Here is a 14,481-nt window from a genome sequence, read left to right on the forward strand (position 1 = left end):
ACCCCAGTTAGACTGGCTATTATCAGAAAGACAGAGAATAACAAATGCTGGTGAGGTTGCAGAGAAAGGAGAGCCCTTATACACTGTTGGTGGGACTGTATATTAGTACAGCCATTAAGGAAAACAATATGGAGGTTTCTCAAACAACTATAAACAGAACTAACATATGATCCAGTAATCCCACTACTGGATATATACCCAAAGGAATGGAAATCATCATGTCAGTGGGATACCTGCATTCCCATGTTTATCACAGCTCTACTTACAATATCTGAGATGTGGAATCAACCTAAATGTCCATCAGTGGATGACTGGATAAAGAAAATGTGGCATATATACACAACAGAATACTACTCATCCATAAAAAAGAATGAAATTCTGCTATTCACAGCAACATGGATAAGCTTGGAGAAAATTATGTTAAGTGAAACAAGCCAGGCATAGAAAGAGAGTGAAGTGGGTGCAGAGAGAGAGAGAGATAAAAGAAACAACAATCCTAATAGTGCATTGAACTTTCAGAAGGACAAAACAGAACTGTGGTTACTAGAGGTAGGAAAGGGAGAGGGAGAGAAGAGTTAGTGGGAAATTGGTTAATGAACACAAGGAATGATTATGTTTTGTGATGACAAACATGCTAAATATCCTGGTTTGATCATCATGTGCTGTACGCAGGTATTGATATTCAACTCTGTACCCCACAAATATATTTAATCAATTTTTTCAATTAAAAAATAAAATTGTACTGTGTTTGCATTAAAAAGATGGAATCAAAAAATTCCTTGAAACAAATGAAAATAGAAGCATATCATACCAAAACCTATGGGATACTGCAAAAGCAGTAATAAGAGGGAAGTTTATTGCAATAAGTGTTTACTTCAAAAAAATAGAAAGATTTCAAATAAATAACCTAATGTTGCACCTCAAGAAACTAGAAAAACAAGAACAATCCAATCCCAAAACTAATAGATGAAAAGAAATAATAAAGGTCAGAGCAGAAATAAATGAAATAGAGACAAGAAAAATTACTAAAAGGTCAATGAAACAAAAAGTTGTTTTTTTGAGAAGATAAACAAAATTGACAAACCATTAGCTAGGCTAAGAGAAAAAGAGAGAAGATCCAAATAATGAAAATCAGAAATGAAATAGAAACTTTACAACTAATACCACAGTAATACAAAGAATTGTTACAAACTATATGACAACAAACTGAGAAATATAACAAATGGATAAATTTCTGGACACATACAACCTACCAAGACTGAACCAAGAAGAAACAGAAAACATGAACAGACTAATAATAAGTAAAGAGATTGAATTAGTAATCAGGAGTCTCCCAACAAAGAAAATCCTAGGACTGAATGCCTTCACTGCTAAATTCTACCCAATTATTAAAGAAGAACTAATACCGTTTCTTCACCAACTATTCCAAAAAAATAGAAGCATTCCTTCTGTGAGGCCAGCATCATGATGATACAAAAATCAGGCAAGTACACAACAACAACAACAACAAAACTACAGGCCAATATCCCTGATGAACTTAGATGCAAAAATTCTCAATAAAATACATACAAACAGAATTCAACAGCACATCAAAAAGATTATCCACGTGAACAAGTGGGATTTATCCCAAGAATGAAAGGATGGTTCGACATACATAAATCAGCAAATTTTATAAACTCTATGTCAACAAAAACCATATGATTATCCCAAGAGATGCAGAAAAAGCACTTGATAAAATTCAGTATCTCTTTATGATAAAAAACTCACAACAAATTAGGTATAGAAGAAAAGTATCTCAACACAATAAGGCTATATATAACAAATCCACAGCTAATATCATCCTAAACAAGGAAAAGTTAATGGCTTTTCATCTAAGAACAGAAACAAGACAAGGATGCCCGCTCTCACCACTCTTACGCAACATAGTACTGGAAGTTCTAGCCAGAGAAATTAGGCATGAGAAAGAAATAAAGGGCATCCAAATTGGAAAGGAGGAGGTCAAACTGTCTCTGTTTGCAGATGACATGATTTTATATAGAGAAAAATCTAAAGACTCCACCGAAAAACTCTTAGAACTGATAAACAAATTCAGTAAAGTTTCAGGACACAAAATCAACATACAAAAATCAACAGCATTTCTATACACCAACAATAAACTAGCAGAAAAAGAAATCAAGAAAGCAATGCCATGTACAATAACAACAACTAAAAATAAAATATCTAGAAATAAATTTAACCAAGGAGGTGAAAGATCGCTACAATGAAAACTATAAGACACTGATGAAGGAAACTAAAGAGGACACATAAAAATGGAAAGCCATTCCATGTTTGTGGATAGAAAGAATCAGTATTGCCAAAATGACCATACTACCCAAAGTGATCTATTCAATACAACTCTTACCAAAATACCAATGACATTCTTCACACAAATAGAAAAAACAATCCTAAAACTAATCTAGAACCACAAAAAAACCTGGACAGTCAAAGCAATCCTCAGTAAAAAGAATAAAGCTGGAGGCATTATACCACCTGACTTCAAAATATATACTATAAAGGTAAAGTAACCAAAACAGCATGGTACTGGCATAAAAACAGACACATGGACCAATGGAACAGAACAGAGAATCCAGAAATAAATTCATGTGTTTACAGCCAACTGATCTTTGATAAAAGTGCCAAGAATATACATTGGGAAAAGGACAGACTCTTCAATAAATGGTGCTGGGAAAACTGAAGATCCATATGCAGAAGAAAGAAACTAGACCCCTGTCTCTCACCATTTCTTAAAACAAACCCAAAATGGATTAAAGATTTAAATATAAGGTTTGAAACCATAAAACTATGTGAAACATGAAAAACTAGAAGAAAAGATGTGTGAAACATTCCAAGACATGGGTCTTGGCAAAAATTTTATGGAGAAGACTTCTAAAGCACAGGCAATAAAAGTAGAATGGGAGAAAATATTTGCAAACTATGCACCTGACAGGGGATCAATATCCAGAATATACAAGGAACTTAACAGCAAAAGAACAAATAATACAATTAAAAAATGACCAAAAGAGCTGAATACAAATTTCTCAAAGACATACAAATGGCCAGCAGGTTTATGAACGAATGTTCAACATCACTAATCACCAGGGAAATGCAAATCAAAACTACAATGAAATTTTGGGGGGAGGCAGGGCCAGATGGCTGACTAGAGGTGCCCAGAGTACGTTCCTCTCACAGGAAAGAACCAGTATAACTAACAGACAACTAAATATTGATGGGAGCATTTGCAGGAGAGTGCGGGAGCGCAACAGGACACTGGTGAGACCCGATCCCTGTGGATCACCAAAGCTCAGGATGGCAGCATAGAAAGGAAAGAGAGGCACACACTCTCCGTCACCACATCTCCGCCACTGGGACTGGTGCAGGAGGGATTTTCGCTTGCAGGAAAAAAGCAGGCCAAGGGCCCACATCAACCCCCATCCTCACTACAGAGGCCTGCAGATCCTGCTGCAGGAGGATTGCACAGCCATTGTAAACCCGAAGACAAGTGTAGAGAGCTGCCTAGAATACATGCACTGCACTGCTTCAGAGAGCAGCATTTACTGTGCACTCCCCAACCCCCATCCTTGTGACCAAGTATGGTACCATCTTGAAACCAGAGCCACTGTGGGAGTGCACCCTGCTCTGGAGCCAGTAGTTACTGTGCTTTCCCAGCCTTAAGGTTCTGCCGTCATACCAACACTCACGTAATAGGCTACAATGCCCTGATGCCAGCGGCTTGAAACCTGGGCGCACAGCAGCTGCAACTCTAGTCCTGCAGTTTGGGAAGCCAATCCCAGGCCTGCTGAACTGATGCACCACCACATCCCTAACCAGAGATCAGACAGACAGACCTGCCTCTGGCAGATACCTCTATGCTCCCAACCCTGAAAAACAGCCCACAGGTCTCTACCCTAACAAACATACCCTTGGGCTGGTGGAAATAAAGTGCATCCACGTTCTTCCAGAGAAGCAACCAGTTGCTTTTGCCATCAGCAATTCCACGCAGCACTCTCCCCACCACCATGAGAGGTAGCTGGCTGGACCCCCTCTTAGCAGGCTGGCTTCCTGACCCAAGAAGCTGCTGGCCAGGCCCCTGCTCTGCAGCCCTGCCTTGAGGCCTTGCCCACAGCCTGAGAGGCAGCTAGCTGGGCACCCTCTCGGTAGGCTGACTTCCCAACCTTGCCACTACCTGAGAAGCTGCTCAGCAACCCTTCTCTTGACAGGCCCGCTCCCGAACTGCCAAGGGAAGCACAACCTCGCGTCTGGCCCCAAGAAGTGGCACAGCGGGCAGGCCACCAGCAGACCCACACCCAGCCAGCAAGCCAAAGTGTGTTCATGCCCCCAACTCAGAAACAGCCCAGTTGTCACACACCTGAAAGACCCACCCCTGAGTCTTTGAACAATCACATGAACATGCATCTGAGTGAGAAACAGCCTGGCTGATGTGCCCCTAGCAGGCCTAAGCCTGGTCAGAGAAGGAACCCAGTGACTCTGCCACTGGCAAAACTGTCCCAGAGACCCTGACACATCACATGCCCACACACCCAACCTGAGTCAGCAACCTCATCTCCAGTGAGCCAGCTCCCAAGAAGACTGACCCACAGGGAGCACAGCACACCCCATTTTCACTACAGAGCTCACAGTCCATCCAGAATATAAATTTTGGACATAGTTATTACCTGCTATTACAACTCTGTGAAGTTCTAGTCAGCCAATAACCAGCTCCTAACCCTTCATCTCTTATGTCAGAACCTTCGGAGGGTCCACTCTGACTGAGGTACCAGTAACAGCCAGTCAAAAGGAAATGATTCTCTGGTGTGCAGCAATAAATAAGTCATAAGTTTCCTCATAAACACATTAAATGAAATATTTGTAAATAATGCAGAACACTCTACAAAAATAGTCAATTTTGGTACCTACCCATAATATACCAGCTTTCAATTATATAAAAAAGATGATAGCAGGTCCTATTTATATTTATATTCATATTGACATACACACAAATACATGTAGGATTTGATTTTAAATATGCCTGTTTTCTATTACAATAAAAATCCTTTAGACAAATCTCACTAAGAACTTTAAATTAGTGTCTCTTCTTCATTTCATGACAATTCTCTAAACATAAAAATAAGAATAAGTACTCTAAGTATACAAACTATGCTTAACTGTTAGTCTTTTTTATTCTTGGAATAAATCAATACAAAAACTAATTGCTACTATGTAAAGATCTACCTGCAAGTTTTTCTTTTTGACTTTCTGCATAAGAGTGCCAGGGATAAAATACAACTTTTTGAAGTTTGAAATTATGATGTGCCACTGCTGTTTTCATTTTTTCAGCCAGGATGTCATCTTCATTTACATGAGTTATTGCTGTGTCTCTCCAAGTGCTGCAGGCAGAAAACACAGAAAAATAATATTTTGATGTTAGGGCAATATATCAGTAAGTAAATTAAGAGGAACAAGAAGTGATGCCTCCTTAATCCCCTCAAAAACCACAGCATAGGAAAATACTTCTACAAATTGGGTATGACCAGAAGAATTCCTGAAAGTTATGGAGGAAAACAGAGATTATATGACAGTCATACCTCTTTTCAGATAAGATACAGAAATCATGGGATAAAGTCATGTTGTCATAACTTCAATTTACCAAAAGAATCATACTAACGATGATTTAAAAAAAAAAAAAAAGGAATCTAAGTTCCAAAACATATCTGGCCCCAAAGATTTCAGATATGTGGATTGTGGACCTGTACTTTCAATTTTGAGGGTTTTTTTTTTTTTTTTTTTAAAGACAAAGGTATACCTGAAGAAGTAAGGAACATATTTTAACTAAATAAAAGCTGATTGGATATAAAAGAAATATATAATACAAAATGGCAGAAACATGATTAAATAGATAAAATCAGCACAACTGGCCAAAAGAGTTTTTCTTTGTATGGAGACTATCAAGAATAAAAACTTTCTTCTTCAAAGAGGAAGAAATAGTATATGAAAATCATGTTCTTACCAAAAATGGGTCTTTATTAAATGTCCAGTGTAAAAGGTACATGCTTTTGTCATCAATTCTGGAGTCATCTATAAGTAAATAATTGAAAAAACAAACATTAGAAATAAATGGACTGCACAGGCTACCTCTGGAAGACAGAAAATGAGAGCCACGGTCGCCACTGGGGAGGGGAATTGGGCAGTTGAGGGGCAGAAAAGGACTGAAAGAACTATATACCATACATATATTTTGGAATTTTATTGTGTATGCCTATTACCTATTTTTTTTAAGTTTAAATCACAGCTTAAAATTTTTCCATTGCATCTCACTTACTTTAAAGCATTTTTAAAGTAAGTATTATGGTATTGTTATTATTAGCTATATCTATAAGCGTGTAGAGTTGCAGGTCTGCTGGTCATTATTAAAACTGAATGAGTTTGCCTTCTCAAGAGTATAAAATGAAATTCTCGTTTCCAAAAAAAAAAAAATGCATACAGCAATGCCTCCCTTACTAAGCAGGAATAGGAAAACCACATAAATTAAAAGTCTAAACTGTGAAATAGGCTTAAAGAGCTGCAAATTTATCTCTTATAACTATTCACAATAACATGTGGTACAGCTGAGGACTGCTGAACTCATCTGTACCTTCTGTATATTATTTAATGAGTAAAGATATTACCATATTAACACATTTATTATATGCGCATGGCTACTATTAAGTGCTAAAGATATAAGTCTTTCTCTTACTGTATTGCCACCCTGTTTACCATGTAGATATATAAACACATGCATGGACACATCGATTTGGTATAGAGCTACATGTGGTTCAAATCTATACCAACTGCTAGGAATTCTGAATTCTACTTTTCTGAGGCAAATGTTTTTCTCCTTTGCACACTGTTGTAAATGCTCTGTTAAATTAACAGATACAGCATATACATGTCATTTGTGGCTTAATCATAGGCACACGAGAAAGGCCCATAGGCCTCCTGATATTCTACTCATGTTCAATTACATTGGAAAATCCTCATTTTTGATGGGGATTAAATGCAAATTACGCTTATGTGAGGGAAAACATAAATTATTGAAGTCATTCTTTGCTAAATTCAGATTTTTATAGGAGAAAGGAATCCAGATGAGCAAAGGAGAAATGGGGATATCTCAGCAGGGAGGATAAAACCAGAAAAGGGATGAAGTGGCAGAGGTAAAGACAAATTTCGTCTATATGACAGTTCTTCAGATCTACTGTAGGTCCCCAAAGTTCCTAAGACTGATTTTCTTTAGAAGATATTGCCTAGAAAATGCTATATAAATATCTCCAGTAAACAGTGTAAGTCATAAAAATACAAGTATATTACATGATCGAATGAATGTAATTCAAAACATTATAGTAAAAATGATTGAAAATAATTCAGCCAGTAATATTGGAACTCGAGTTTTTTTTCCTGATGATCAATTCTTCAAAACAGCATAAAAGTATTGTTTCTATTGTTGAAAGAAGTAGTTGAAGTCCTCATTAATTCATGGTGTATGGTGTGACAAGAGAATTTGTCATTCTAATATTCCCTTTTTAAAAGTTTCTTTCCCTAAATTTTTATTTTAATTTCAAATGTTTTGTTCTGCCAGCAAAAAACAAAAACAAAAACAAACAAACAAAACCCCTAACAATGAAAACCACCATGATTTTTCCTATTTTTGGCATCCTCTAGTTTTGTTCACAGGGAAAAGCAGGTTTAAGAGAGCATCTCTAAGTACTGGCATGCAGCGGGGACTCTAGCCAGTAAAGCCTGTTCCCACTTGGAGGTGTGCATGTGCCAACTCCCCTGCAGCTCAGGGGAACATCTGGCATGTCCAACCACTGGGCACTTGCCTGGACAACTTAGTCACATGGTATCACTTCCACCATCAATGTTTTCACCACTCTTGCTCCAGCAATGAGCTTTCTACCCTCCGTAGTTGTTGTATATTGTTTAACTGCTTGTGATTGGAAAATATTCTTTCTCTTTTTATTCCAGCTGGCAGTATTTTGCACAGAGGAGGAGCTCAACAAATATGTATGTATTGATTGACAGAATTAGAAAACTGCCTACATGTAGATCCATTCTCTGCCATCTGACTGCTACAAACGCAGGGGAAAGGATCTGGCAACAACTTTGTGGAAAGTCGCCAGATAAAAAAGCAACTTAGTGTTGGCTACAGGGGATCTCAGAGTGAGAACCCTGGTTCCAGGCCCTCATATACCACTCGCACCACAAGTGCTGCTGCCCCCAGACACCTGCTAGTTATAACTGAAGTCAGGGAGGAATGGAGGGTCCATCACAATACACCCTTAGAGTCCATTTAGTTATATTATAAGGTTAGTTTCAAACATGGAAATAAAAAAATTCTAGCATGGTAGATGGTTTCTAAAGTTAAAAAGTTAAAGAGTGGGGATGTCTAAATAATGAATTGGTTGTGAAAAAAATTTCCACTATTTAGTTAGAATTCAATACTACTTTCTTTAGGCTGGTGGCCCTTGTTCAGGGGCCAGTTAGAATCACCTGTGAAACTTCTTTTAAAGTACCCATGCTCGCTACCCTACCTTCCTTAGTCCCCCACCTATCTATATTGGTCCTCCATTCCCACCCTCTCTAGGAATTACTGCTATAATGAGTCATTTTTACTACTGAGAGTAGGCCTTATCCCTCATGTACACCAGGGACAGAAAAAAGGGTTAAGGACCACTGTTTTTTTGTTTTTTTGTTTTCCTTTTTGTCTCTTTTTTCATGTCCGGCAACAGATCGCAACCCTCAGTGTCACGCCCGTACCAGACCGGGACCGGCAACGGGATCGCAACCCTCGGTGTCGCACCAGCCAGTGAGCGGGAACCGGTCTGTATGTTGGATCCGAACCCTTGGCGGGAGCGCCGCCACGCTCCCAAGCGGCGCACTGTAGCAGTGCGCCACCGGGCCGGCCCAAGGACCACTGTTTTAAGCTGAGTTCCAACAGGATACAAGAGCACACTAGTTTCAAGGAAACATTTTTAACAGAATGGAAGAGAGATAAAAGGAAGTGAAATAGAAAACTGTTCTCTTTTTAAAAAGATACTGTATATAGCATAATTGCGACTCAGTCTTCAAAAATATTTGATTAGAAAAATTTCACACTTGTAGAGAAGTAGAATAAACAGCTAATACCCAGTCTACAATTAACAGTCATCATTCTACTACTGTACTTGCTTTTTCTATTTTGAAGTATATAAAGACATCATGACATTTCATCCCCCAAATCCTCTAATATCCATCTCCAAAAAATAAGCACATTTTCTTTGCAACCTCAGTTCCATTATCCTACCTCGGACAATTAATAATTGCTTAATATCATCTAGCACCCCCTCCATATCCAAATCTCTGGAATTGTCCTGAAAATGTCTTATACAGTTATTTTGCTCAAACTAGGATTCAAACAAGGACCACATATTTGCATTGGAAACTCAATTTATGTCAAGAACGTCCGACCCTTTTCTTCCTTCTCCTTTTCTGTATTTTTCAACATTTGATGAATATGAGGGGTGGAGGAGCGATAGTCCCGGCCTAAATCTAATGAATTCAGTTATCTGGACCTGTCTCATGAAATGTTTAAAGAAAAAGTTCTAAAGTCAATTAAAATATTTTTGTTTTGAATTTGTTGCGACTGGAGACTAAGGGGTCATTTCTATCATAGAATAGGGGTGGGGAGCCACGTGGCATCTGTCTCAGCTGCATGAATGGGGGCTCTGAACCTTAAGGAAGAGATTGCAGGCAGAATCCAAAACAACAGTTCCTATGAGACACATGGCACTATTTGTGCAATGCGAAGTAAAGGAGAGGCATTTTCCCCATTTCTGTACAACACACAGCACAGTGCCATCAAATGTCATGTGACTTTAAATATATTATGTCAAATTTTAAAATAATTCAATCCCCCAAATTAAAACTTTATCAAGAATCACTTCCTTTCAAAGCTGGTGGGAAGTAAATGGAAAGTTTTATTTAAGTTCTTGTCACATAGTGCTACAATTTAGGCATGTAAACAAACGCGGCCTTAGTCTTGAAGTACAGGTGTGATTTATTAGAGGTCTTTAGAAGAGTACCTCTTGCAAAAAGTGTGACCACCTGGTGCAGTTTGAGTACAGACAGGCGTCCATAGAAAGGAACGCTATTTTGGCATCTTAAGGATTTGCAGGAGTAGAAGCCTGGAGCACTGGCTCAGAGGAAGTCAGAGCTCCCAGGAAGGTGAGTGCGAAAGAGTTGGGCTCCCCTTCACATGGCTTCACTTAAGAGGAATTCTTACATTCACGTGGGACAGCTTTGGGATTCCAGAAACAACTGGGTGAAACTTTAAAGGGCAACTGACCTCCTGTGTTATGAAGACAGGAGCTGGAAGCAGTGAAATCCGGAATATTACTATTAACACTGCCCTACTTGTACCCCTGGCTGGTGAGAACTAGGGAAACCTTATAAGTGAAAAGAGAATGAAATACCATTAAAAATCATTATTGCTAACTCACAGATACCAAATCTATGGGTAGTAATTAGTCCCATTAATTTTTAACTTTGTAAGATACTGTCCATTTATTATATATGAAAAAATGGATATATTTAAACTATAAAGTTTTAGTTCTGTAATAGTTGAAGTACCTAGTACAGTATTGGAAATTGGGTAAGAACCAAATGCAAAACAAATGTAAATCATTAACTTCATATTATGATTTTTAGCTTTTAACATATTATACCGTAATTTTTCTTCCAGTAGGCAATTCCTTTTTTTGCTCAGTTAATTTTTGAATCAAGCGATCATATACGAAATTGTCCTAACATATCTCACCATATTTTAAAGTACCACACCTTGGGCCGGCCTGGTGACGCACTGGAGAGTGCGCCGCTTGGGAGCGTGGCGGCGCTCCCACCGAGGGTTCGGATCCCATGTGGAGACCGGTTCCCGCTCACTGGCTGAGCGTGGTGTGGGAGCAACACCGAGGGTTGCGATCCCATTACCGGTCAGTAAAAAAAAGACAAAAAAAGGAAAAAATAAAAAATAAAAAATAAAGTACCACACCTTTACTTCATTCATGAACTTCATTAATATACCATATAGTATCATTCTAGAATAATGCTAACAAAATAGTATGGGGTTTATACATATGTGTTGAATACATACATCTAATTTAAATTCCTCCCAACTCTGATTTCTTTCATTTTTCGTAGGCTCTAAATGTTAATAGTAATAACAACAATAATAAAAAGAAGCCATGTCTTTAATAGAGTGACCGGTATCTGTACAGACAGTTCCATGGCATGGTATGATGTGTTGGATTTTTCGCAATAAGTCATTTTTATTTATCTTATGAAAATTACTGAAAGATTCTTTAATACCTACTATAGTTTGAATGTTCCCACCAAAACGCATGTTGAAATTTAATTGCCATCATGATGATATTAAGAGGTAGGATCATTAAGAGGTTATTAGGCCATGAGGGCTACACCTTCATGAATAGATTATTGCCGTTATTGTGGGAGTAGGTTCCTGATAAAAGTGAGTTTGGGCCTCTCTGCTCTGGCTCTCTTGTGTGCACTCTTTTGCCCTTCTGCCCTTCCACTTTCTGCCATGGGATGACACAGCAAGAAGGACCTGACCACATGCTGGCACCTTGATATGAGACCTGCCAGCCTCCAGAACTGTTAAGAACTGAATCTCTGTTCTTTATAAATTACTCAGTCTGTGGTATTCTGTTACAGCAACCCGAAATGGACTGAAACAATACCCAGAGGGCTTTTGTGCATGGAGAGAAACATTTATATTTTAATGGTCAATTTAATAAACACATTTTTAAGTGAATACTACTTTGGAAAATCAATTTTTCTTAAAGATGTAAATGTTTATTACAATCTTTATTAAGTAAAGTCCCTGAAACAATTTAAACTGCAATTGCAAATTTACAAAGATGTTCTTTAGAACACCTCAAATGCTATAAATAGCAAACAAATATACACAAATACCATATCATTAACTATTATTACTATGTTACACTTAAAACTTATCCTAAACATGAATCTAGTTCATATCTTCATTACTTCTACGCTTCATTATTTTTACTCCCTCCAGATTACAGTAATAATTATTTTAATGCCTTCCCAGGAAACAATACTGTACCCACTTTCAAAGAATAAGGAATACCTTTGTGGAGCAACAAGAATACAAGATCTGGTTATGAACCAATTAATTCTTGTTTGTAGCACAGAACCCATTTGCCTTTCCCAAATAATAAAAATCCCAGCCCCTGGAGTCTTAATGTTCAGTTTCTTTTCCATAGTTAAACTTTTTTTGTTATATCAGTAAGACTTTTCAAGTTCACATCTTTCATCTGATTGTAGTTTTTTGTCACAAAATGCTCCCCTGTGATAGCAGCATCTAAAAAGCTATATAAGGGAGCAATCTCCTGGACATACTGAATGAAAAAAGCAAGATGCAGAAGGCTGGATATAGTCTTCTAGGTCTGTGAAAGAAGTCACAAGGGAGAACACTGTATATTCGCTCATATTTTTCAAAAAGAAACAATGGAAGAATACACAAAAAACTACTAAAATTGGTTTTCTAGAGGGAAGGATGGAATAGGGAGGATACAGAGGCAGGAATGGAAACAATACTTTTCTTAATACTTCTCATTTTATTGTTTTGGATTTTGCTGCTGTGTAAGGTTACACATAATTGAAAAAGCATAATTATGTCAAAGAGAAAAACAGATGACCATCAACACAAAAAAAGAATTATTTTAGGTAATGAAAAAGTATTATTTTTACTGAAAGTAGTTGGTGGGCTATATACATATTAATGGTAAAAAGAATCACATAATTTTCTTAAACTGCATTCAGTAGTCTTATTGTTAGTGTATCATATAGTTATTCTAAAATCATTATATGTGCATGGTAGGATATAATAAGCAATTATGTTAATGTTTATAGGAGTCAAGATTCATTAAAAGTGGGTCAACTGGACCATGTGTACCCCCTATTAAAAGTGGGTCAACTGGACCATGTGTACCCCCTAATGTGATGCACTAGGAAGACCACAACATCCCTATGCAATCTTCTTGTCACCCGAAAAAAAGGAAAAGGGAAAAAAAAACCTGAATGGAATTGAGCTTCTAAGTTTAACTACCAGCTTGCAGGAAATACAGGAAACAGAGCAAGTGAAATGACACCAGAGGAAACAATGACAATGTGGGAAATTTTATGGGAAATGATCAGTTTCCTTCAATAAATAAGTGACATGGGGAAAAATAAGAGTGGAGAATTGTCAATTACAAGAGACATTAGTTAAGCAACGTATTGCACTCTGTATGGATTCTGATTTGAACAGAACCATATGTAAAAAGACATTTTTGAAACAGTTTGGGAAACTCAAATATGGAATATATATCTGAATATAATCAGCACTAGATGATATTCAGAAATCATTATTTATCACATAAGACCACCACACTGTATTTATATTCTCTAGAAATAACATTTCCTGTTAGAGATGTACACTGAAGTATTTACTGGTAAAAGAATACAATTTCTGGGATTTGCTTTGTAAAACTCCAGCAAAAAGGGAGGAAGGGAGAATGAATTAACACGACTGGCAAAACGCTGATTATTGTTCAAGCTGGGTATTGGGTGATCATTATGGAATTCTTTCTACTTTTGTGCTACATTTAAATTTTTCCACAACAAAAAGATTTTTTAATGTTATATACACCTTCTCTTTTTGTAATTAGTTGACCCATCTGGAGATTTCATTTCCTAAGAAATGAGAATCAAGTCTGTGAAGTTAGTTTCCTCCTTACAATGGTTGGTTCTTCTATCTTAGAACAAACTTTCTCTCTACTGTTCTAAAAGCACTACCTACTTCTGTAACTGTTTGGCTTACTCACGGTTTCCTGTATTCACTCTTCTCTAAGAGAGCACACATAGTTACACTTTATAAATAGGCATATACAGGAAGTCCTTGCCATGCAGGACTACAGTGTGAGACTGTAAAACACTTCAAAGCAAGCTTAATCAATAAGAAAAATTACAATTGTTTACAATCTTTAAAATTTTTGTTAAAATGTTAAAAACTCTGTTACTGGCATAACTGTACAAGGAACTATATAGAAAAGAAACACGAGGGGAGAAAAGTAAAACTAGTATTTATTTAGTATGCATAATTTAAAATATCAGAAATATTGAGGACTCGGGGCCGGCCCGGTGGCGCACTGGATAGTGCGCCGCTTGGGAAGCGTGGCGGCGCTCCCGCCCGAGGGTTCGGATCCCACATACAGACCGGTTCCCGCTCACTGGCTGAGCGAGGCATGGGGGCGACGCTGAGGGTTGCAATCCCGTTGCCGGTCCCCGGCCCGGTACGGGGGCAACACTGAGGGTTGCAATCCGTTGCCGGACACGGAAAAAAGACAAAAA

General features: G+C 37.8%; 1 protein-coding gene across 1 annotated transcript in view; it reads right to left on the minus strand.

Annotated features, from left to right (window-relative positions):
• The window catches only part of FBXL13 (F-box and leucine-rich repeat protein 13), a 130,624-nt gene that overhangs the window by 95,464 nt on the left and 20,679 nt on the right, over window positions 1-14,481 (minus strand). The window contains exons 4-5 of the mRNA XM_008589225.1: window positions 6,044-6,111; window positions 5,269-5,423 (exon numbers count right to left, since the gene is read on the minus strand). Coding sequence (XP_008587447.1) covers window positions 5,269-5,423; window positions 6,044-6,111 — 223 coding nt within the window. The remainder of the gene's footprint in view (window positions 1-5,268; window positions 5,424-6,043; window positions 6,112-14,481) is intronic.

The sequence above is a fragment of the Galeopterus variegatus genome, unplaced genomic scaffold (genome assembly GCF_000696425.1).
Source record: "Galeopterus variegatus unplaced genomic scaffold, G_variegatus-3.0.2 Scaffold5308, whole genome shotgun sequence".
NCBI classification, from domain to species: Eukaryota; Metazoa; Chordata; class Mammalia; order Dermoptera; family Cynocephalidae; genus Galeopterus; species Galeopterus variegatus.